Source organism: Pelecanus crispus, chromosome 2 (genome assembly GCF_030463565.1).
Source record: "Pelecanus crispus isolate bPelCri1 chromosome 2, bPelCri1.pri, whole genome shotgun sequence".
NCBI lineage: Eukaryota > Metazoa > Chordata > Aves > Pelecaniformes > Pelecanidae > Pelecanus > Pelecanus crispus.
Genome location: NC_134644.1, coordinates 128,475,966 through 128,502,438, shown reverse-complemented (window position 1 = coordinate 128,502,438; position 26,473 = coordinate 128,475,966). Strand labels below are relative to the sequence as shown.

At 41.1% G+C, this 26,473-nt stretch overlaps 1 protein-coding gene across 1 annotated transcript in view; it reads right to left on the bottom strand.

Moving 5' to 3' along the window:
* LOC142592885 (chloride channel protein C-like) overlaps window positions 1-26,473 on the bottom strand; it is a 78,514-nt gene that overhangs the window by 19,263 nt on the left and 32,778 nt on the right. The window contains exon 12 of the mRNA XM_075705062.1: window positions 15,098-15,264. Coding sequence (XP_075561177.1) covers window positions 15,098-15,264 — 167 coding nt within the window. The remainder of the gene's footprint in view (window positions 1-15,097; window positions 15,265-26,473) is intronic.

Below are 26,473 nucleotides of genomic sequence, written 5' to 3'. Positions count from 1 at the left end.
TCATCTCCAGGCTGAACAAGCCCCAGTCCTGCAGCCTCACAGTGCAAGTAGTCCACCCCTGACCATCCCAGTTTGTCAACATCTGCAATTCTGTTGAAAGTACACTCCATTGTCTCTTCCATGTCATTTATGAAAATGTTAAACAAGCCAGGTCCAGGGATAGACCCTGCAGTGCTCCACTTGTTAGGTCTCCAGGCAGTGTATGGTCCATTAACCACTACCCTCTAAGGCCAACCACCCAAACAGTTATTTCACCATCTGGTTGTTCAGCCTCTAAACGGTAACACCTTATCTCGGATACAAGAACATGATGCAAGACAATGTAAAAAGCCTTGCTAAAGTCAAGGTAAATGACACCCACTGCTCTCCCCTCATCCACAAACCCACTCATTTCTGCATAGAAGGCAGTCGGGTCAATCGGGCATGGTTTACCTTTGGTCAATCCATGCTGACTGTTCCTGATAATCACCCTCTCCTTCATATGCACAAAAATCTGTTCCAAGAGGACTCGCTTCATGATTTTCCCACTGACTGAAGTGAGGCTGACTGACCTGTAGTTTTCTAGGCTGAACTTTTTGTCTTTTTTGAACACAGGCACAATACTTGCCATTCGGCCATCATTGGGGATCTCCCTCAATCTGCACAACCTTTCAAAGATGAAAGACAGCAGCCTTGCAAAGACATCAGCCAGATTTCTCAGCATTCTTAGATACAGCCTATCTGGTCTCATAGACATCTATGGCTCAAGTATTCACAAGTAATCCCTCACTCAGTCCTTAGCTACTGCTGGTAGTTCTCCTTGAATCCTTACATTAAATTCAGAGACCTAGGAGTCCTTGTTGGTAGACAGTGAAGCAAACAAGGCACTGAGTGTCTTACCTATGGCTGCTGCCACTAAATCATGTGTCCTCCTCCATCTGCTTCCAGACCACTAAACCTATTCTGCAGTTGCAGAGCTGAAAGTAGAGAAGGAACCGTTTCCTTACTGCCAGGAGTTGTCTCCAGCCTTCCCCATCACGACAGTCTCCATTTGCCACCCACAACCTACCATGGTTTTCTGGTGTCCCTCCTTCTGTGTAGCTGGGTGTTCAGGCTGTTGTTAAATGGGTGCTTAACATGCCTTTACCAGGATCAGCCTTCCCAGCAGTAGCCAAGATCCAAAGATGCCAAAGAAAACTCACAGAAGAGACAGGAGAGTACAAACAGTGAACAGGAGCCTACAAACCATCCCAGGCACCTACATGCGCACTAGCCCACCAATGGCCATGCCAGCCACCCAGGCCATGCTCACAGCCCTCCAGGTAGTAGTGCTGCCCATGGGGCAGTTAGACAGCAAATGTACGCCGCGCCCAGGCATCAGCCCCTGCGGGCAGGGTCCCCACCGTTGGTGGGTCCCTTCTCCTGCACAACTATGAGCCTGCCCAAATGCCTCCCAAGGAGGCTTTGCTTAGCTGGTGAGTGCGACTGCTGCTGCACACTTGTGTTTATGCAACAAAGCCCCCAGTTTCATAATGCAATTTCAAGCAAGGACATTTAATTTACCATTTTGAAAATGTCTTTTTGTATGGAATAACGAGAGGTACTTACATTTGGATTTTATCAAGTAGAACCTTTTTACATGATTAGATTTACCTCAAGGAGAGACACAGAGCTGTAGCCACACTACTAAAATAGATCTAGCGTAAATTTTTCTTTTATAGGACATGTGAGAACATTTTCTCCAAAATGTAATTCACTATAGCAGTGTAATGTGTTAAAGTATTAAGGCTATTTCACCAAAGTTATGATATCCAAGTTTCAGGTTCCTTTCAAGAGCACATCCATGAGACTGGATATAACATGGAACAAAGACAATCTGCCTTATGACCTAAATAAGACAGTCATTTGGTAAGAAGCCAACATCCCTGAATGGTAAACTGTCTTGAAATGATTCATGGAAATGTAGTTTGGGCCCTGTTGCTATTAAATCCAATGGAAGTTTTCCCACTGAAATAAATTGTTAAGGATCTAACCATAACAGATCTAATCATAACATGGAGGTTTCCTTAGACAACACACAGTACAAGAGAACTTTTCTTCAAATAGGATTTACTCTATATTTTATGCAAGCTTCAGATGATTAAAAGGACTTAAAAGGGAGTGGGAGAGAAGCATAATCCTAACTCAAACACACTCCAAGGACCAAGGTGCATGAGAACACAGGCAGTGCTATTTGCTTGGATTTATTCACAGATTCGCCCTTGTCTTTTTTAGCTGTCGCTCCCATCCTCCTCTTTCTGCACTGAGAATGTTTACCCATTGACTCGCCACAGGCCGCCCTGCTCAGGACAGCCCTAGGTTTTGTTTGGGCTTCTTGTAAACCATTGTTTTATTGCCCTGACTGGTCACCGCATCTTATATAAATAGTTCTCAGGAGGTTGTTTTGGGATTTGCTTAATGCTTGTGGTGATTTTTAGTCTGAGCATAGTCAGGACTGAACAATTGAGAGGGCGGGCTGGTTAGCTTAGAGGAACATCATCAGATTGGAGGTCATTAAAATTACCTGTGTTATAAACATCGGCAAGTATTAGAGGTATTCAGTTCTAGTTTCTATTCTTCACGCATTTTCTGAGACTAGGGCATTCTTTTTTTTTAAAAAATGCATTTCATTTGGCCAGAAAAACTGAACAGATTTACTTCATAATTTTCATTCTAGTACAGAACCAGCCACACTGCTATGAAGACCTGTAGCTGCTACTACATTATAAATACAGTTTATTTATATTAGCTTTCTTTCACTCTATCATCTTTAAAGAAACCCCATTGTGAATAAACTCACAACACTGCAGGAAATTGCTTACATTTAAATAATTTTTTTTCTTAAAAAGTTATAAAAAAAGATTTCTACATACTTGTCACAGGCCCACCAATTTTCCTTTCAACAAGACATTTGGTAAAAGCGAACTATGAAAAAGCTTATCCAAAAGTTACATGCCAATATTGATCTCACTATATAACAGAATAGTATATATGTACTACAGAAATGTTAATCATGTGCAGATGACTGACTTCAGTAGTTTTGAAGTGAATTCTGTGAAAAAAATGCTTCTTTAAGCTTGTTCACAGAATACCACTGAGATCAATAAAAGGAAACAAAAAGCTCTATAAAACCTCCTTACACTGGAAAAGGACACCACTTAAATTAAATTAATTTTAAAATTGATTTGCTCCACTCAGTGCTAACCCCTGAAATAGACACATTTAAACTGGTTTAAAGTTAAATTAAACCAATAAAATCACTGTGTGCATTGATGTAAGTGCATGCATGCTAGCGATGTGCTTTTGTTTAATTAGATCTATTTAAAATCAGTTTTCAGTAGAACTTTGCACGACAGGCAAGGCCTATGACTCCTTGCTGTCTCTATTTTAGTTGAACACTAAACTGAGTGAGAAATTCTTCTAGTTAAGTCAGGAGCCAATAGTTTGGCAGAGTTCAGTCTCCATTCAGTATATCTACAAATATTTACATTGACTGTAAGATGACAAGCTTCCCAGCATCCCCTGGTCCTGGCTCCTGCAATATCCTTAAGTGAGGGGACATTTAGCTATTCAGTCTAAAGGCCTTTTGATAGTACAGCACTTAGTATGAAATGTGTTGTTTGGATTAGCTGAATGTCTCTGTCACTTATTTCCCAGAGAGGATTTGAAAGTTATATATGTTTAGCAACTACTGTATGCTAGAGACAAATGGATTTCCACAAGGCCTTATGATCTGCTGGGAAACTGTCTGTCTCTAATGCTTGAAAAACTGCAGAACAAAAAAGGAACAAAGGAAACAGATAAGAAAGCCTTTGTGTTTTGGAAAAGAGATGCATTGGGGAGGGGGGAGAATGTTGAATGTTTGAGGGGTTTCTGCCAGGAGTTTGCTTTTCTGTTCCTTTATCCATTATGAGGTTTTTCCCACCAGCACTGTCAGTATAAAACACTACTAAGTTAGAAAAATAGCAGCTCCTACCCACTTTGCATAGATGTAGCTGTTTATACAAGGGCATCTAGCTTTAAAAAAATGAATTAGGTTGTGCATGAGACCTTGGGATGAGCAAGTAAATGATCATGTGAGTGGATCCACATGCTGGAATTACTCAAACAGCAGCTTAAAAACTACGGCCTCAACGCACCACATGCAAAACCATAGGTAAAAACGTAAAGCTCATAGTTCTTGACTTAGTTTTCACAGTGCAAGTCCAAAAACAAATTTACAGAATGTAACTAGCAGTTTACTTTAGCCATGTCAGTATTAAGGGGAGTACAGGCATCTAAATATTCAGAGCTATTGACAATGCCTGCTCACTACTTCCACCCAACCCTGAAGGCATTTAAACTCACTTGGTGTCTCCGTTCAGAACTTTGCATTTCCCCACATGATTAGCAGTGTGTGCAGAAATGTCTCAGTCCAAACAAGCAGCTGTCTGGCATGTACCTGCTCTCAGCCCTTACACGTACATTGACAGCACTGCAAGTCCGACACAAGGCATGGCACAATGGCCATTGAAGAGTGGTATCCAAGAGACATGACCTCACCTCAGCCATGGGGGATCCGAACCCTCACCTGGGATCTCCAAGACACAGGGGATGCTGCAGCACCCAGGCTCTCAGGGGGCCAGGAGCAAACACCCTCCTGCCAAGGCTGCTCAGGTGAATGCTCAGGAAAGGAGGACCCCTGCAAGCCATGCGTAGCCAGCTCTAGAGAGAACATATATGAATGTGTGTAAACGTACACAGAGAGAAAGATCCAAAGATAGACTAGCTATCTTGATGTCTAATGGGTTAACGCTGGTGGACATACTACTTGTTATTACTGTATTCAGAATGGGAATGATTCAGCTATCCTTGTATTTTCCAAATTATTATCTGAGCCTGTAGGAATCTTTTCCAAAAAAAAAAAAAAAAAAAAAAAAAAAAAAGTGTTAAGCTTGTGTTAAATCCATCTGCCCTGGCATTATAACCAACAAGAGGCAAAGAAAGTCACTTCTCAAAATGACACCAGTACAAGCTATTTAAATTCAAAGAAATGTTTCAAACAAACTTCCATAGGAATAAAGTGAGAGAAGCAAGTAAATTGGGCACTAAAATAAATACCTCGTGATCTTGCTTATAACCAAACAAACAGGGAAATACATGTTCTCTGGGTAGATCATTGCAGAGCAATTTCCAAGGGAAATTCACAAAATACTAAGCTGGCTCTTGCAGTTTGAATGCAATGACATGATGAGTTTCTTGCAAACATATGCCAAAAAAATGAATCCAAACTGGAAAGAAGAAAGGAAAGCTCCTAAGAGACAGTTTTTATAAAGGCTTCATTCAGGGCCTCCACCCTCATGCACTGTACCAGCCACCTTAGCTTTTCCACTCTGCCTGGTCCAAGAAAGCACCGACTAGTATATTAAAAATGCTGGCTTTAAAATGTTTGGGAATGGACAGTGACAGCAATGTATGTTTTAATAATCAGACACAGATTATCAGATGACCTTTTAGTCAAAATGAGGTACAGAGATTTAGGTCTAACAGACTACAAAACGAGTAAACTAAAGTAATATGGATGGGAGAAAATACGAAAAAGATTTCAAATTGCTTAGTCCCTCCAAGAATCAGGCAATTTCTAGTGGAAAAGTACAGTCAGGTTATTAAAACATAACGTTGGCTATCTGGAGATACAGATTATACCCTGTTCTCAGTCCAGTAAATAGAAAGTTTTGACACTTATAACCAGGATTTCAAGCAAAAGCACCTCTCCTTCCAGCTGTACAATCAACTTCCTTGGGAAAGGCATTTAACCCCTCAAACTTCAGCATTCCCATTTCTAAAACAAATCTAGCTCACTTCTTACACCACAAGCACATTGGGAACCATAATTAATTTTTCATAAAAATACTGTAAGCTACAGCTTTCTACATATATTCATAATTTTAAAAAAAATATTTCTTTAACTAACCCCCCTGCTCTCTAACTACCATTCATGTGCAGCACATGTTTTTTCCTTGGTTATAACTTATGGCAAGGACCCACCACTACATGTGGAGAACATGCGTGTACTTACATCCCAGTTAAAAATAAGATCATGAATACTGGTATTACTTATCTGCTCTTCCAGAAAATGAGTGGTGATCTCCCTGCACCTGACAGTATATTTATAATGAAACATGGTCAATATATGCACCCAAAATTCTGGGAAGGGATTTTGTTTGTCTGACTTGCTTTCTCTCCTTCCTTATCCCCAACACCAGGACTCAGTTTCCTCAGGCGTTTTCCGTCTGCTGTCACTTTCATCTCCCACTCACCTACTGTCACAACTCCATGTATCGAATGGCAGCAGCTAATAAAACTATGCTCGTGGCTTTATGGCTTTTCATAAAACTACTCCTTTCTGTGCCTTTTCTTTGCCTTACTTCTGCTGTGGCTCTGTGTACATTCAGTGTACTGAAGAACAAGCCTTCCTTGTCATTGTGTGAAATAGCATTTAATGGCTTCGCAAAACCGATTTTATTTCTAAAAAGGGTATTTCATTTCGCAAACATGCTGAAATTCATTGAAGTATTTTGTGCCATCTGTTTCCTCTTTGTAAATAAATAACTCTTTCCATCGTGGCAACTGCTATGACAAGCTACTAATATTTATGAGGATGTAGCAACACTCACAGGAACAGAAAAAGCAACATATATGTGAACAGCAAAGAGAATCCATTTCATCTTAAGGTGAAGTTGCAAGCAGACCCCAGAGCCAGAATGAAGAGGATACCCTTACATGTAACTCGGGAACACTGAGGTATAACTCTTACATAAATGGATGTCTGTATTTCCATATCCAGCAAAGACCCCCAGGGGATTTCAGCCTGCTTCGAGTCAGACCCACCATTTCTTGAATGAGTTCAAACAGTTGTTCAATGACATCTTCATGAGATCGGCTGCTCTGCCAGCACAGCTGGCTTTCCGGTGAGGTTGGCTGGCTTTAAGTGGAAACTGTCAGTATCTGCCAAATGGTGGCCAGACACCAGAGCAGACTTAACCAATTAGTGGAATACCCCATCCGATGGCTGGATGCGATTTCTCTCTGTGTGTATGTGCACGCTCCACCTGCGTGCTACCACATCTGAAGGCTGTGGTGGTACCCGTACAGGCAGCCTGTCCTCCCAGGTGAGCCAAAAGGGAGTCAGTCTCCTCCTCGCTGGGCCAGCAGAAGCCGTTTCAAGTTTCCCACAGCTGAAAGTCACTGCGTGCATGTTTTACGTAAGGGTTTGTAGGAGCCGGAGCGGCTCGCTCGCTGCCCACCAGTGAGCTGTGAAACACAGGTGATTAGTTCCAGATGCTGCTTCAGTGCCTTTCCTTCTGTGGAAAGTGTGCGGAAGTCACTTCTTTTGGTTTCATGGGACTCCCCAGAAATGGAAAACACACCAGAAGTCAGTGTGGATTTGTTATGCCTCCCTCGACATCAGGCAGGCCACAGCGGCAACTAAGACGTCTGTGGAAAGACTTCTGCATGAGCCAAAGGGATCTGTGTTACACCCGCTATGGACCTTACAGCTGATTCACGATGGACCTTACAGCAAGAACCAGAACCTCGTATGAAGTTCCCGTCCATTGTCACAACATGCCCAGTACTTGCAGCAGGTTTGCCAGCCCCATGACAGTCCCATTCACACTCTATCAGGGACCTTGCTTTAGACGGGTAAAAGAAGTGCCTCGTGACAGAAACCAGAGGAACAGGATAGGTGCTTCAAAACTCACTATGTTTGATCTTCCTGTTCATGCCTCCGAACTTTCTCCCTAAGTTTTTGACCAACTGCACCAAACCAGTCTTTCAAACTTCTTATAAGTTTGTTTCTCTCAAAAATCTTGCCATAGGAAAGCCATTTTTCTCACTGCTTCTGAATTACAATAAAAGCAGATCACGTAGCTGCATCTACCTGATAATTTACAGTACAACATTCACTTGTAAATTCAAAATGTTTTCTTCTTAGCACACTGTGATCACAATCAGTATATAATCTTGATAGAATTGCCATTTACATTTTGCATATTTGGGGGCAGGGAAGAATCCAGCTTTAATTGTTCATGAAAAAAAGGGGGCGATAGAGAAGCTGAGCCTGCAGTTTTCAGATATATCAGAAAATATAATTTCTTAGAGCCTGAAAACATTCCAGTGTAAAACACTTTGGGCTCATGGAAAGGTAATTGTGAAAATATACAGGCCCTGTGTAAACATTAAAGTATTTACAAGGTCATCTTCATAATCCTTGTCATTATATTTTTCTGTATTCGTGCTTCTATTGTATATATTTGGTTATGAGGACTGTAGTAACTACCAATACACTTCCAAGTGCAGTAGGTCAGCAGTGAGCTATTACTCAGCCTCCAGCCCTTTTCTATCAAAGGAGGGTGCTGCTGGCCGGGTCTCCGCAAGCTCTCCTCTCGGCCAGCTCCACACTTGTTCCTCTGCCACTGCTCTGTGTAAGCCTGCAGCTCCTAACCTTGAGGGTACAGCACCTGGAGATTTTAGGAAAGGGAACAGCTAAGGGTGGGAAGGTTTATTTTAGGTTGGAGGAAGGGTTATATCTGCTGGTATTTATTGTAGCATGGGAAGAGTAATTTGTTTTATTTGTTCAGGCTCCACTCTAAAAATAAACAGTAGTGCAACCAGGATCTTGGGCATCTTTATATGGTTTTACCAACCTAAATAAATAAAGTAATTTTGATTCATGTAGTACCTTTAGGTAGTAGCTTCATTAAATACTCAAAATTAGAGCAGGTGAAAAATCACCTTCTAGAGTTCACAAGAAATTTTGCCTTTATATAGAGCCTTTCATTTAAGAGCTTGACAATACTTGGCAAAGACAACAGACGCTGAAAGCCACACAAGGTATATAGGTGCTATTTTCTCTTCTGTAACTGAGGAGATTGAAAAATAAATTGGTTTGGTCAAAGCAACATAAGGAAATGGGGCAGACCTGAAAACAGAAACAGTCACTCCTCCTTGGCCTCCAGCTTCCCTCAATATAGCCTTCCTTTTCCTGTCTCATGTGAATATTCATATTAATACGATTACACTGTTTGCATGTGACTTTTTTCCTAAAGGCATTATTCAAATTTGGACACTGAAATCATTTCATGATAAATTTGAAATTTTGGGGTGAAATTGAATGGTAAAAAATTCTGAGAAAACAGTGTCTCTGGTCACTGAAGATTAAGGCTGGAAAGGCCCATTAGGTCATTTTTGTAGATCACTCAGTGTCATTGAGTCTTGTTTTTCTCCAACATCCTATAGAGATAATCAGATCTCCTAAAAACTACAAAGCGAAGTAGCCTTGTTTATCACCACCTGTCATGGAGGAAAAAAATGCATGAATAACATAAGTGTTGGGGTTAATATACAGCAGTAACTCTGCCCAGCTGGAAGTTCACCTTCCATTCATGTTCAGATTAAGACAACCTTCTTCACACAGATTCATGTGCACAAGTCTTCACCTGTTTTTTTTTAGGAGTAGTTCTGGATAATTTGGAGCCAAGCACAGTCTGAAGGCTCAAGCACAGTGAAGCAAGCTAAGTATCAGCCTCTTGCCAGGTTAAAAAGATTGCGAAGGGAAACAGGCTGGACGTTCCCACAGAGATCTGCGGGAGCTGGTGCAGGGGCAGGAGGAAGCAGTAAGTCCTTTCACCCATCCCACATGGGCACCACCAACCCCACGTTGCAAACAAGGCAAGGCCATGCTGCTGTTCTTCTGCACACGTAAAGCGACTTCTGGCTCTGCCACAGTATTTTTGTCAGGGGGTCAATACCACCATTTATGGTTTGACAGTTGCTTCTCAGCTAATGGGATCACACTAAACTCACAACCCAGCACAGCAGAATAAGCCAAAAAAGGGACTAAAAATGGTTCTTTGCCATATTTACTTAAGCCTGATACAGAGGCAACTTAAAGCCCAAATGTAATTTTAATAAATCTCACCCACATCTCAACACCTTCCCTCCATCTTTTCTGTAGCAGCCAGGGGTCTCCCCAGACAAAGCGTGGCCTTGTTACAGCAGCTCCCTTTTTCCTTTGTGCAGCCAGAACAGGATCCAGCTTCCACCACAAACACTCTACAAAAGATGGGCTGGATGCCCTCTGATGTGAAAACATTGCCAAGTCCACCCCCTAATGATGTCTCTCAGGATGAAAGCACCAAGCAACCATGAAACACACCGGCTTCTCAAAGAGGCGAGACAGGATGCACCACATGCATCTCGGTGAGTTGTCTTTGAATGAACACTTGTGTCAGCAAGATGGGTAAGGAATCTTTTAGCGTAGTAGTTGCTAGTCTAGGCCCAAACCAAGAGCACCCCCCTCCCCCTGCAAAGTCCGGTGATTTTCAAAATCCAAAGCCTCATCTAAAAAGTTCGCTAATTACCCCAAATTTTATCACAGGCCAAACCAGGACCTTGGATCCCAAATAACCCTCAAACTTGGGTTGGCTCAAAATTCTGGATCCAATGTCTGCGGTGTGGGCTAAGGCAAAACCGGAAGGGAGAAAGAAAGAAGAAAGAAAAAAAAAAAATCAGCCTTGCTCCATGGATCTTTAATATAGGGCCACCTCTGATACACTTTAAAAAAATATAATGAGACCACTATAATATATATTCCAGCCAAAATTCTTGGCTCCCAAAACCAGCTTTATATGGTATGCAATACAGAAACACCCAGGAGACACTATAAGAACTTTGACAAGGCTAATATTAAGCTAGAACAAAACAGAACTACTGGCACCAGCTCCACTCAGCTCTTAAGTAAACTTGTCCCATTAAAAAGTAGCCTCTAAGATATTTTCTCTCTGAAGTGTATAGTAGCTTATAAAAAGCAGGAAGGGTTGCCAAGTCATAGATGTGTTCAAGTACTCCTTACCCTCATTAAAGAACATTCCCTGGCAGCCAGCAACTTTGAGTGTTCCAGTGAAGCAGATTTTATAAGGGGGGTGTTTACAGTGGTGTGCAATGTAGCTGGAAATCATGGTGCACCATAGCAGCCCTGTACTAGATACAGCTGTGTTTGGAGCCTTATCACCCAGGACACAGAATACAACAGGTGGGGTGATCAATGAGGTTCCAAAAAAATAATGAAACAAATGAAACAAAAGAAAACAAATCTCAAGCTTCTCTGCTCCATAGGAAGAAAAGCATCCAGAGATGCCAGTGCCAAAATAAGAATTAGGTAGTGAAATACCACTGAGAATCTAGGTCTTGCTTCCACCAGTTTCATATATAACAGTACTTACAGAGATGTCTTCATAGTGAGCGTGTACATAATTTAGCTTCTTAATGTACCCACTTATTTCTGCAGCAGTTAGGAGTTAAATTCTGTTGTGGATCTGGACCTTAATGCCACTCCCCACCTTGTTCATGTAAAGGCTATCTTCTCTTCTCAGTTTAGTGTCTAACACATCTTCTGCCTGGGGATGTTATCCAGCCCCATAAGAGGAATCAACAAATGATCGAATACAGAAGGTCTGTTCATCCTTAACACCAATGAAGTATTGGGAAAGAGAAGATCCGCACTTTCTCTCTAACAGTATGAGTGCTGAGGACCTGAAAACATGCATTCTCTTGAGTTTTGCATTTTTCCTCCCTGCCACCAACCAGGCAGTTCTCCAAAGATTTTTCAGTTTCAGTTGAAGAAGGATCCCTATTTAAATGGCATTTCTAGGGCGTTTAAGCAAGTTGTTAGTTATCCAAGTCTTTCACTCTGCATACACAAATACAATTTATCACCTGTTTATAAACACGCTAGCTACTGGTTCCTACACAGCTGACTCCTGTCCCTGTTATGATTTGGGGAATCCAGCAATGCACAGTTTATACATTTTGTGATCTTACAGAGTAATTAATATTGAACAAAGAGGATGCAGAACCTGCCACACACTTAACTGTGTCACCTACACTTTCCCAGAGCAGCAACAGCGTGGTTGCAAACCCTCAGCCGAACTGACACAATTAGAGAAAGAGGATAGTCTGTGCAAAATGACATCTGGCTGTAGGCATTTGAAGATAAAAATACTCCCACAGTGTAGCAAATAAGTGGAACTCAAAAACAGCAGAGCCTCACATACTCTGGGTGGTCACTCCAAGATAAAAGAAAGACTAAAGAAGCAGATAGGCAGGCTCCCACGACATCTTGTTAGCTGCAGAACCAGTCAGAGAGAAAACAAATGAGAAATCTTGGTCCACAGGGAAAATACATGGAAAGAAAAGTCATGGCCAGGCACCTTTCTGTAGAATTTTGACTCAAGTTTCAAGGATGCTCAGAATTGATGAGGAAACAGAGATAAGGAAACGTAAATTTTTTTAACTGTCTTGTCTTAATCTGTGTAATTCTCATGCTAGGTAAAGTAATAGCATCTTGGTTTTGGAATTCTTACGAAGATTGCATTTTAGGCTTCATAATTTTATTTCAATTATGACATTTTTTACTTTAAGAGGCAGATTATAAATCCAGAGTTCCCTTGAGTCAGTATTCAGGGTTTGGGATGCCTAAACTACAAGAGAGATCTAGGGATCAATCCAAATCCTGAAGGTCTAAAGTGGCTGAATGGTGAAGCTTCATTTTTTTGAGGGGATAACAAGGTATCAGAGCATCCAAGTAGCATGCTGGAGAGACCAAGAAATGGGCCAGTGTCATAAAATCATAGAACCATAGAATGGGTTGGGTTGGAAGGAACCTTTGATGATCATCCAGTTATAACCCCCCTGCCATGGGCAGGGAGATCTTTCACTAGATCAGATTGCTCAAATCCTCATCTAATCTGACCTTGAACACTTCCAGGGATGGGGCATCCACAACTTCTCAGGGCAACCTGTTCTAGTGTCTCACTACCCTCATGATAATAAATGTTTTCCTTATGTCCAATCTAAACCTATCCTCTTTTAGTTTAAAACTGTTGCCCCTTGTCCTATCACTACAAGCCCTGATAAAAAGTCTCTCTCCATCTTTCCTATAAGCCCTCTTTAAGTATTGAATAAGGACTCCCCAGAACCTTCTGTTCTCCAGGCTGAACAACCCCAACTCTCTCAGCCTTTCTTCACAGGAGAAGTGTACCAGCCCTCTGATCATTTTTGTGGCCCTCCTCTGGATCCACTCTAAAAGGTCCATGTCTTTCTTGTACTGAGGACCCCAGAGCTGGATGCAGTACTCCAGGCGGGGTCTCATGAGAGCAAAGGAGGGGAATCACCTTCACAAAGAGCAGGATTTGCCCTTTGTGAAGCTATATTGGCTGTCTCGGGTTACCTCCCTGTCTTCCAAATGCCTCAACATAGCTTCCAGCAGGATCTGTTCCATGATCTTACCGGGCACAAAGGTGAGGCCGACTGGTTGGCAGTTCCCAAGGCCCTCCTTTTTTATCCTTTTTAAAAATCAGTGTGATGTTTCCCTTTTTCCAGTCACTGAGGACTTCACCTGACTGCCAAGACTTTTCAAATATGATGGAGAGTGGCTTAGCAACTACATCTGCCAGTTCAGATGTGTATCAGCCTATTCAGACTATGTCTAAGAGGATTTAGACTAAAACTTGGCAGCCTGTAAAGTGTCTAGCTATAAAGTCTTTACCAAGTTGTGATACTATGCATTTTGCTTTAGTGTCAGTATATTCTGTGACCAAGTTATCCAGAAACTTTCCTTAATGTTCCTGGAGAGGAAAGGGAAAGGAGTGGGAGGGAAATGAAATTTTAGATATATATATATATATATATAAATTTATATATATTTGTCCTTCAAGTGAATAGGACCTCACTCTGAACCAGGAAAGCAGCTATAATTCTTTCCAAGGACTTGTCATCTAACTGGAATACCATGGGAAACTTTATGACTTCTTCCCCTCTGTTTTATCTGCCATGGTACATATAGAAGCCATCCATAATGTCACAGACTGTTTTTATTTCCTCCTACCACATTGCTGGCTCTTTTTCCTCTCATGTCAAATACAGTTAGATTATACCCAGCATTCAATGTGCCTGCTAAAATCTTTCAGATATGGCTACATTTGGAAGAAAGTTATAAAGTGTGGACAGAATGAGTTACTAATATTTTATTCTTCTAAAGGGTCATTTGAAACTAAGAGATTGTCCAGTAGACCTCAATACTGAGAAATGACAGCTAAAGTGTCCTGCAAATAGCTTCAGTTGTGGATATATATATACTATCCAAATATGTCTTAAGGAAAACAAAAAGTCTTTCTATGGTAAATAAATTAATTCATTTTTCCTTCTATTTCTTCACCACATTACCTAATTCATTCATAAAGAATATCTTAAAGAATCAGCATTTCTGCTAATTATTTTATAAGAGACAATAATTCAGAGTTCTCACTACCAACAGGTAAGTGTAGACCCAGCACCTACATTTAGGAGAAAAAATGGTTCTTATTACTGGTTATAAATGCCCATGTACAGACTGAAGTTTTGGATACTGGTTCACATACTGGAAGATACACAGGACAGGCTGACATTTAACTTATGTTAAATAAGTTAAAAAATAAAACCCATAACTTCTTTCCAAGCTATTAATTTAGTCTATAGTCAGTGGAGGCACTTCCAAAAGACAATTTGTCCTACCTGCCTTAAATTGCTATCCTTGGATGGCAGGAATCACTGCCTGAAAATGTACCAAATACATAGGAAGCCCAGACTAGTCATCCTGAAGTCAGGTAAGGCAAACTCCACCATACTCTTCATACTCTGTTGTTGTTGTTCTGCTCTATGGCATCTGCTCACAAGAAACGGTCAAAACTGTCTGTGAAAACCTCTACTAGATTCTCCATTAGACCACTAATAAACAGCATCTAACTGGGCATTATACAGCACTTACTGCTCTCAGGACACTGGTAACAGTGGTAATTCAGATCCTACCATAAACTTGAAGAGAAAGGGAGTCTCTTTTGTTCTGTTTGCACAACACATCACGCTGTGGGGACGCTGTTCAGGATCAGGGTCTCCTTTGAATCCTTTGTCCCTCCAGGCTCCAGGTCTCAGAGGACCCACACAGCCTCCATGCAGAACATGACACAGAAAACTTACAGATCAGCAACATAAGAGACCTCACCATTTTCTCCTGTGATGAACAAAAGGTTCCACATCCAAGTAGGGAATGCATTTCAGCTTCAGGAGGGAACTGTACAGGGATGCGTTGAACAAGTCACCAACCATTTTGGCCACCATGACAGCCAGCATTATCAGTAGCAAGGACTGCACATCATTTGTGATCTCTACCTAAGGAGAAAACAGAACAAAGTGCTTTCCATTTTTTTCATATACTTGGAGACAATGGCAATGGTTCCACGGGGCTACCTACTTTCACGAGGGAACAGGAAGCAATTCAGTCTGCTAAAAGTGCAAGAGTGCTCCCCCTCCTTTCCCATGGATAGGTAATCAATCAACGCTTCTACCAGAGAGTCTTGGCTGATGCAGTGACAGCTCCCCCTCCTGTTCCTATCAGCTTGAAGCGCTGCACTTACATTAAAACATCTGATTCCCATCTTTCAGGTGGCTTGTGATAATTTTGAAGTATGAGAGGAGGCTAAGTACAGATGGAGTAGCCATATTGCTTAAAATAGCTTGGCACTGTGACAAATATTAAAAAATGCAAACAAATCCAAATATTTTTTTTCTTTCTTGCTGAGCTCAGGAGATATAAAATTGTTTTCCCATACTGCTGCTTCCTGACAGAACAAGCTCCTTGTACAAACAATGTCTTGAAGGATGCCAGAAAAGGGAACAAGAAGCTTTCAACAGAAGTCCAGCTCAGGAGATCAAACAGCAGGAACATCACACAGTTTACCATGCTGAAGAACGTTCGGCAGTACAAGGCATGGCGCAGGCATCCCTGTGCCCATGATCACAGATCGATGAATATGGCACTGCAGCACTGGTTGTAGAGAAACCTATGCATAAATTACGGTATCTCACCTAAACATCTTTCCTAAGTATACTTGCACTTTCTCCCTACGTAGTGAGGGTACGGTCAGATGAGTGGCAAAGTATGTAGCATGTTTTAATACTTTATCCCCCTTCAGCTATTTTGCCTCCGCAGTTGGACACAGCCACCATACCAGTACTGTTAGTTCACTACGGCGCAAAGGTAGACTAAGTTCACTTGACCTGCTACTGGAAATGTCTAACAGCCGTGGTGGCAGTGACTTAACAAAGCATACCAATACAACTGCCTTTGAATAAAGGATTCAGAGAGAATCCTTGTACACAAAGTAAAGACTAGTATGAATGCACTTAACACTGTTTATGCCCAACTCGCAATAAAGTCAAATATTTTTCATGGTGAAAATGACTGCAGAGAAATATTGTCTTTACACTACCTTAATAAGACTTTTCAGTAAAAACTGCTATCTCCTTTCACTTCCCACTATTTCCCTGACCATTGCATCCTATTAAAAAGGGATGTTCATTAGCAATTATCCTGGGATTAAATACGCAAACTTTCCTCATAACACTAATAGGCTTTTGCCCAGAAACTTCTCTCCAATTCAGACAAAGTGAATTGCAGCACATTGCCATTTAATAGACCTCATTAGCTAGAGATTGTTAAGTACTCCAAGAATCTACATTCAAAGAATGCCAATAAACACATTTCTGCCTGATAAGCTGTAGCAAATTTATCCAGGCTTATACTTTCACCCTCCTTCTGTCTCTGTTCTGGGTTTGGAAAGATAACGTCCAAGATGATTTACAGTATATCCCAACAAGGGACTCATATGGCATGGCCAGCAGTGTACGACAGGGTCATGCAACTGTCCTTTTTGCTTGGACATAGCCAGGGATTTCTAATAATACCACAGCATTCTTTGAATGTCTCTTTAAACCTAGTACTCAACTGTTTTATTTAAAAACACCAGGAACATGTCAGTTGAAAGGAAAACAGCAACTGTGGGATTTTAAGAATTGCTTCATCATATCTGCCACAACTCATTCACACAGATGGAGACTCCTTTGTTGTGGATTCCTTTTAAGGCTCTTTTTTAAAGTATCTTGCTATGGGGAACTAACTCCTCTGGAATAAAACCAGCATTAAAAATTAATATAAAAAACACCCTAAAAAGCTATAAAAGCACTCTGAAACTCTCAGTTTAAAGTCTCTTGAAACTCAAACTCTAAAAAACACTCTCAAGCGATTGCTTTAACCTATACAGAATATCTCCAGGACAGCAAGAACCAGAGCCTGGCTTTCCAGGCTCCCCTCCTTGTTTTTCATCCCATTTTATCCCTTTCTCCTACCCTCCCATCCTCTAGTGGGAACAGTCAAGCTGGCCTGGCCCGGGCCCTCATCCTTTATTGTCGGAAACATTCAGCAGCATTTTACATCTGCTATTGAGAAATTCTGAGGCTTGTGCTGATTTTCCCCAGCCCTGCAGCCCTCCTGAGTGCTGGGATCTGCGGGGGGGATGGCTCCTCTCTACAACAGCACATTGAACGCTTGGAGCAAGTGCCTCTAGGTTCAGCGTCGGACTTCACTTCCTCCAAGAGTTAATGCCTGCTGAGCAGAAATGCTGTTTATCTTTGGCAGGGTAGTATGGCTGAGGTCATTAAAGAAAGACATGTTAAAAGCATTTTGAGCAATATCTTTTGTATGTAAGTAAATTTAAATTTTGGCCAAAATAGAGCTGATAGAGTTGTCCCGAATTCTCACTGCAGACGGAAACTGGAGAGGCAAACTTTGTAATATGAAATTTTCTTGGAAATAGACAATACTAGAGGAAAACCAAAGAGCAGCTCTGAAGATGACTTAGAAATCAATTATACATTTAAAGCATGAGCGTGAAAAACAGATAAAATCATTTATAAAATTTCAAGAAAACTTTGCATGAAAATTTAACCCATTTTGTGACCTTAAGATAAAGTGAAGCTCTGGACTTATTCTAGATCTAGTTATTTATGAAGCCCAGCCTAAAGCAAAAGTTTTATAAAAGTATATCAAATACAAGAATGAACTCCAGATATCAAATAAGAAATGCTGGGGAAGGAATCACAACAAAGAAAGATTCACACACGAAAGATGCAGTCACTCATATAAGAAAAAGTATGCTGCTCTTAGGACCGAGGTAAAAGGAAGAATTCATCAAAACCTGCAGCTAAAATCTAAGTCCATTAATGACAAGGATGATGGCAATGCAGCAGCAAAGTTCTCCTTAGGGTATCTTGATAAAAATCAAGGAAGCGCAAGTTAATCCAAGAACTGAGATAGATTCAAGTCATCTTCTCTAAACATATGGACATACACAAACCTATACACACACATATACATGCTCTTCATAAAGCTTTATTAGTATTCCCTGCTTAGAGAAGGGCCATCTGCTCCCTGCTGAGAGAGACAAAGTGCAGAGCCTCAGGACTGGGCTGCATGAGGAAGTTAGCGCTCGGTGAGCTTGGGTGTGAATTTACTGCGTATTAGCTACTCTGCACTAACTGCCCGTTTGGGTACCCTTGGTGCTTGGGAAGGGAAAAACAACATACTTCACCTTCCAAAAGGAGCCTGCCTAACTCATGCGAAAGCACTCTTAAAGCTAACCTGCACAAAACACTCTTAGTAGGTACTAGAAGCATCCACCCAGGGAATTAGTGCCAAGTAACTAGCAGGCTGTAAATTCATGCTGAAGCTCCCTGCATACTAATTCTCCCAGCAGACAGGCCCTTGTAAGCCCAGAACAGCAGCCAAGCAAGCCCAGCCACAGCCCAGCACCATGTGGTCCAGGGCTGGGAGGTTATGTAGCCTCTCCTTTAAAAATACTTATCTGTTCAAACCAGTTCCTAAAGAATCTAAGAAAGGAACAAATTATACAGAGTATTGCAGAGGGAGAGATAAAATAAAGGTGACAAAAGCAGAGAAAGGAAGGGGGGAAGTTGGGGGCAGCCACCATACTCCTACAACTCTTCAGCCATTAAACATGATGTTTCGTTTGTTGATATACATTCCAAGCCTGCATTTTAGGGGCTGCTCTTTAGGATGTAATTTACTCTCTGTGCACACTGCCAGATTTTTTTTTTTCCTTTTGATCCTACGGGTGCGGCAGGCTGTGCCAAAAATGTCTTTGCCTAGGGCACCCGTCTATGCAAAGCCAGCAGCGCTAATAGGCACTGGAAGCACTCAGCGCTGACACTTCATACATCAGCAGCCTAGTAAATTGCACCTATTTTTTTTCAATATTCTCTCTATATACAAAATCTTGAAAAATGTCGTTTACACACACAGAGACCACAATTAATTTATTAGCGCAGTTATTCAAACCTCTTTAAATATCTTCTTTGTCACCGGAGGCACTTTTCAACAACCCCCATGGTCCTGAGTTTCTCAGGCCTCCACATCATTATAATCTATTAGGCACCTTCATGTTAGCTCTGTTTTATTATATAACACATAATTATGCATTTCATTAACAGCATCACCAGGCACGGTACATCAAAGGGAGAAAGGCAGCTGCCCAGGAAATTCAAAAAGATGCAGTTTACTTAAAGCTCACTGTTAAAAACCCTCCCCCACTTTTCAATCAAATTGTGGTTAACATGTTTCAAAGGTTTTACTCCAGCTCAGAGAACAGAGTCCAAACAACCTCATTAGACGCATGGCTGCCGATAGAGTGAATATTCCCTGAACCCTTGATATTTCCAATAATGTAAAAGAAAAGATCATCAGCCAGATACATAGTGCAAATCAACTTTCTTTCTTCTACTGAAAACCTGCTTAGCAAGAGAGCTTTCTTGCTACTTGCAGCCTACAAGACAAATGCAGAAGAGAAGGCCTGTCAAAAAGAAAAAAAAAAAAAGATTTATTTTGTAGTCAAATTCATTTTTCAAGATTTGTACAAATAGAATAGCTGCCTGGCAAACTGAACAAACGAAAGACAAAATCTCCTTCCTTCCCATGATATAAAGATCATCATCCTTGGTAGAAGCAAACTCTCCAAAAGAAATATTTTTGTCATTCTTCACAAGGTTACACACATGTAACTGAAAGGCCTGGAATTTGGAAAATATTGGGGGGAAAAAAAGCAGCTGCTGGACAAAGGTACAAGACAATATGTCTGAGAGCAAGTTTAAAAAGGGGGTGGATGGGAAGGGACATGGAGTCTTGGTACCACCAGCCAAATCCAATAGTTTTGGAGTTAAGGCTGCAGCTGGCACAAACACCAGCTCTGGGCACAGTTTCCCGGTCTCCATGCCACCAGATTTTGTGGAAGAGTACACACTCCCCCAGGAAAGCACCTTTCGTTTCTCTCACGTACAACCAGAACTTCTCTCATTTGAAATTTTTGCTACTATTGATTAAAGACACCAAGAAAAAAATCGTTCACGGTCAACAGAACATTTCCAAAGGGTAGAGGGCTTGTAGCCAGCAGAAAACTTTTGATCATTTTTTTGTTGGAGCAAATACCAACAAGGTTGCAAGCTGATCGCTTGAAGTAAAGAAAGGCAGGAGAGAACAATTCCCTATTCACAGCAGTAAAAGAGCTGTTCATGCAGGTTTCTTGAGAATAGGAGTTTATGGAAATAACGTCTCCCAGGATTAAGTTATTTGTATTGTCACAGCCATTTCATAAACAATGCAGATGTGCATTTCAATTTCTTTAATCTCTGGGTTATGATCTGCTGGCCCTTAGCAACCTCTGTGTTGAACACTTGAGTCACTTTACTTCCCACTTAATAATGTCCTGACAAACTATGAATTGAAATGCCATTATCATGGTCCGCTATTTTCATCTGGGATTATGCCAAAAGAGGCACCTTCTTCACATATCGATCCAGCTGAATACTCCCTCCCTGAACTTCCATTAATCTCTCTCTTTAAATCTAAGTGAAAAAATATTCCTTTCCTGTGCACTTCACCTTTAAAGAAATCCTTTATAGTCCTAGGACTACAGCCATTAACTCAACTCGCTTTACTGTATCTCCTTATCACTCATCACCATCAAAGCTGGAAATTTTTGGAAAAGTGGGATGCTGCAATACAGTAAGCATAAATCTCCTAAAAAGACACTATTGTCATGCTAGCCCCAAAAAGTTATGCATTCAAGTTCCCTCACACTGCTGAAAATGATTATTTCTTGCACCCTCAGGCACACAAAGCTGTGCATCACACTCTACAAAGGGCGGCACACCCAGCGTAGGTTCACTGTGAGGACGTCCTGCCAAACCCCAGTGCCAGGAGGATTGCACAATTAGTGGGATTCTTCCTCTTCCAGAGCTCAACCCCATTAACTATTCCAGGCCATTATGAGGAGTAGGCAGCCTCTAGCACCCTAGACCTTAATTACTGCTAAGACAGAGCATGAAAAAATATCTTAGCACAGGGCACATACTTTTTCTCTTTAAGCAAAGCAGTTCTAATTAATCACACTCGTGCACTGCTTCTTAATTTACCTTAATTCATAATGTTCAGTGAGATCTCATCCCAGTTTTCTTGCATGTGGATTTAAATATTTGTGTGAGTTTTTCTGAAACCAACCAGCATTTTGTTGATGATTTCCTTGTTAAAAGAGAGAACAATTTTTTCTAATTCCGAGACTTAGTACACCAGCAGGAGATTGCTAGAGAGAACACAGAAATACCCAGCACAGCTAAATAATCCCTGGAAACATAACAAAATCCTTTGAGCCTCAGTCCTTGGGAACTTGGATAGAAGATGCTATGCAAATGTGTGATTTCTTGTTTCAGTCCCTCAAGGCCTATAAATACACCTGTTTTGACAGGTTATGGCAATGGATGCAAGTGATATCGGAAACAGTATAGGTGATAGCAGGGACTCTTGCCAAGATCCCCTGGAAAGATATCTACCAGTGATTTTTTTGTAATCTGGCTCTTTATCTTTCTTACATAGCAGACACCAAACCCTGAAAGGAGGTTTCAAAGCTGTCTAAATCTGTATCTCAGCAAGGTAACACTGGTGCGTGTTGTGTCAAGTGAACCTTCTATTAAAAATAGCAGCATTGTGTATGTGCATTGCTGAATATGCCTAAACATTCAGCAGGCTCACGTATTAAATCTTTTCAAAACAAGCACTCTACTGTATAATAACCCAGCTAAGCAACCTTGTACTTTTTTAACCCACAGTATCGCAGAATTCTTTAAATTATGATTCACGAGCATTTTTTTAAATAAGATCAACAACTGCAATGAAACTCTGTCATATTTAAGCAATGTTAAAAGCAACATCTCCAGAATGCCATGATTCTTACGGCCCCAGCTCCTGAGGTCTAGAAGAGGATGGAGAAGAGCAAGCCCCGCGACTACAGACAACTGCAGACTAGACAGTGGATTTATGAAGGCCATTTGATAAACACTCTACGTCACGGGCTGCAAACTTCATTTCAGCTTTAACTTCAGTGGGAGATTAGACCTTAAATATCAGAACAGAAAACTTACAAAAGCTTGTTATTCTCAAAATGAGCATAGGTATTACTTCACTGAGCCTCCAGTTTCTTTAAGAAGTGCATTACGAAAACTAAGGTCCTAAGACCGCTCCCCATCCCCTTCTCCATGAGAGTACAGTTTCACTTATTCATTTTCCAGACAAGCTACTGCCAAAAAACACACAGTGCTCTTCCCCTACTTGGAGAAAATTCAACAGACAATAGTAGGACTTAATGTATTTAACAGTTTGCTGATTATGCATTGTTACTCCAGTTATTTGGGGATTAATTTGAATAAGACTAGGATCAGTACAACACTACTCTGCATCCCCCCTTCTTTGTGACAGGGTGACATCACTTGCAATCAGGTTCCGAAATAACTTTAAATATACCATTCAAACACACTGGACACCTCCTGACAGGCAGTGTAAGCAGAGCAAACGCTTATCCTGTTAGGAATAACTGTAGGCTTGGAGGTTTTGAAAGATTGTTTTGACTAGGGTTTAAACTCTTCGTTATAAAAAAATCAGGCAGCTTAGTAACAGAAAATTAGGCCCTGTCAAAACAACTTCTGTGAACCATCTCAGGTGTAATCAAAAATGTTAAGTGAGCCCTAAAGTATTTAAGTGTGACGGGCTGATGCATTAAACAGCCTAGCACAGGGAAGAACCTGCCAAATGAGTTTCCAAATAATTAAGCACTTCCTCTGCTTGCTTTGAAGGAAACATGATGTGAAAACTCTCAAATACTACACGTTTGTCCAAGCTTCTGCGAAAGACTTTCCTTTCCCCACTGAAATCAGGTGGAAAATCAACCACGTGGCACTGTCTCCTGGGGAGTTAAAATGAAGACTGTGGCCATGCGGAGAATCCTGACCAAAGCTAAATTCAGTATTGAGTAACCCTGCTGGAGTAACTGTACTGAACTATTTTTAAGCATCTAAGGAGAGAAGAATTTGAACTTGACTGTTGAGTGGGCACATACGCCTTCCTGCCCTTCTGGTAAGGGCTCCAAAGTACATGCCTTATTAACCAGCAATGCAAAAAATGCTCCCTGATTGAGAGCACGTACATGTGTACTCATTCTAAAGCAGAGGTCAAAATCTTCTCTCATCTACACCAGTGTAGCACGACAGATGCTGAGATGACCTGTCATGAGCCTCTATTACTTCCTCACACAGGAATGGCTTTCCCAACAGGCAGCTGTGTGCTTCTTATCATTTTCTCTCCAGAGCACCGGGCTACGTTTGCCCCAGGAGCCCAATGTCCCTTTCACACCCCTCCATCTTGAGCTAGACAGAGGAAGGCACAATCAGAGATCTCCCAAGGTCTGTGCTGCCAAAGTGCACCATGAGGATGTACTCATTTTTTACAGCCAGTTCTTTCCCTTGTCTTTGTCTGTTCCCTCCCAAGTATTGCATACACTCTGCTAAATAAGGAGGAGAAAGGGAAAAGTATGACCAAAGCTTTCCAAATAAGTTCTCTTTTCTTTGAACAAGGGTCAGGCTGAGGAAGAGCGTGAGATGGAAGCGGTATAACCAGAGTAACCTGAGGTCAGTCTTCATGCTATATGATCTGAAGGACCAGACAACTCCACTCCAGCTATCTCCACAGCTGTGCAACTTTGTCCTTTCTAAAGCCAGGCACTGCGCTTTCACAAGTTGCACCAGCAACTGCAGAAGTCACCTGCTGCTGCATAACTCATCAGTGGACAACAACCTGGGTGGCCATTGCCATTTCGGGGTGTTGGTCTGGCTCTGCAAGCTTGCCTGAGACACAGCCATCAGGCACTCAAGAGTTTTTCCATCATTACTCTTTCATATTTCAAAATGAGAGAAGAGCCGTCATTAGGACAGGTCCCACTGGCTACCCATTTATGCTCCTCTTTTCTGCAACGCTTCTACTTTTCCAAGTGCTTTCACAGCTTCCCCTCGGTGCCCACCTCCCTTCAGTCTTGCTCACTACAGGAGCACAACTTTCACCAGCGTTCACTGCCACCTCCATGTGTGCCCTGGACCCAGTCTTCTTCGTCTTCCAAAAAAACCAGGGAAAACGTTGAAACTGCAACAACAGAACGCTTTGCTCTGCCCATCTTGAGCAGAGGGGAGGCCATGCTCCTCCTTAGGGATTTGCCTCTCTCAGGACCTACAGTAGGAGCCTCCTTCCCACCAACAGCTGCTGGGTTGTGTAACCACTTGCTCCTGTTTCAGCTGAGTCCAATAATCAAACAGGGATTTCTGGCCCCAGGCCCCCATTCATTAGAGCACCCGGTTACATGGGGTTTTTAATTCAAGATGATAATAAGCCCCTCAGGCTGGAAAAAAAGAGATAGACTTATTGTGGTAGCTTTTATCCCAAAGATAAAGCATTTTCTCAAAATTTGGAAAAAACACTATTGGCAACATTCTGAAGGTTTTAAAGTTAAAAATATAACAAAACTTAATGGTTTCAGATGCTTTTCGTGACAATGTAACTGAAAAATGTCTTTAATTTGGAAACAAATTAAATTTGGCAAAGAATTAGTACATAAGACAGCCCAATTGCATTTTGTAATTTGAAAAAAATTAAAACCAGATAAGATACTGTGAATTAAAAATAACTTCTGCACATTAAATTCTCATGAACTTTCATTAAGGTTTGTATTACATGTCCCAAATGTACAATTTTATGTTGTAATACACTACATTGCTTTATTTATAAAATACCTTTAAAGCTACTGAAAGCTAGAGCCAGAAAAATGACTATATAAAAATGTTATCTTCTCGCATTACAACTTCATTTCCAATGTGTGTATTTAAAACAGAAATGCAGTCTGAATTTCAATATTTCAGATGCACAACTGAACTTTCTAAAAGTTCGATGCCAATTGAATCCATGTACAATTCAGTCATGTCTGTTTATTTTAGTGATAAAAACCTGGTGCCAAAGCTGAAACAGCTATTTTAGAGATAAAGCTGGATTCTCTTCTAATTGTGAATTACCTATAGACTAACCAACTGTCCCATAGTTGCAGTTCTTCTTTACAGATGATGAATGAATGAATCAGAGGGGACTTGTTCTGACTTTCTTGGGCTGGGTTCACAAGGCTACCATCCAGAAAGAAAAAGAGTTTTCTTTCATTTTTCCTTACAAGCGCACATTTTTTATGGAATGTTCCAGTGACTTGACAAATTATTTATCATCCCTACAGAGCAGTATTTTTTAGGTTAAAACCTAAAAAGCTTTCATTTGGAATGCTATTTTGGCATCTCTTGAGAATTTTAAACTTGGATTCAGCTTGGCCTCTCAGATTAAACTACGTCTCCCACGATGCACCGTGTATTGCCCCCTCTTTCCTCAACGATACCAGGAAAGTCTCTTTGGTGTTTCATGGGAAATATTTCATTCCTTACAGAAAAATGCTAACATGAAACAAAAAAAGCTTACAGCAGGACATTTTAAATATTTTTTCTTTATTTCTGTTTTTCAGATGTTCAGCTTTTTGATGAAATGTCCAAGGTTTTTGCAAAAACAAATCTGAAGGCCTCATTTTCAGTCAAAAATAGAGCAGAAGGGAATTTTTTGAAATCATTCTAACCAGGGTGGTGCTGAAAAAACAAGCTATTGCAGACTTCCATGTTTATAGTCACTCGCACCACAAAGCTAGGCACTGAAGAACATTTTGCTGTATTTGACCGTAAGATCATATTGATCTTATTTGACCATAAGATTTTTCACATGAACAAGAAATTAATGTATTTCAAATCAGCCTGTTCTCCTGCTTGCTGGTACACCAAAAGCATACTCAGCACTCAGAGAAGTTTTCTCCTCATACCTCAGCAACTATGATCCTTATTAAGGAAAGGATTGCACTTTGGGTGGCATTACGAGGTTGGAAGGGAAGTCCCTTCTCTTCAACTAGTCAGATGTGCATTTTATGTGCTGAAAACAAGACTGGTTTCTTTTAAGACCAGAAGGACCGATTAAATCATTTAATTTGACATCTTGCAAAATATCCTGCTTCCTGTAGTTACTCATGCTGTAAGACCTGCCCTGAAAAGCTGTCATGGACCAAAATCCAATAGCCTC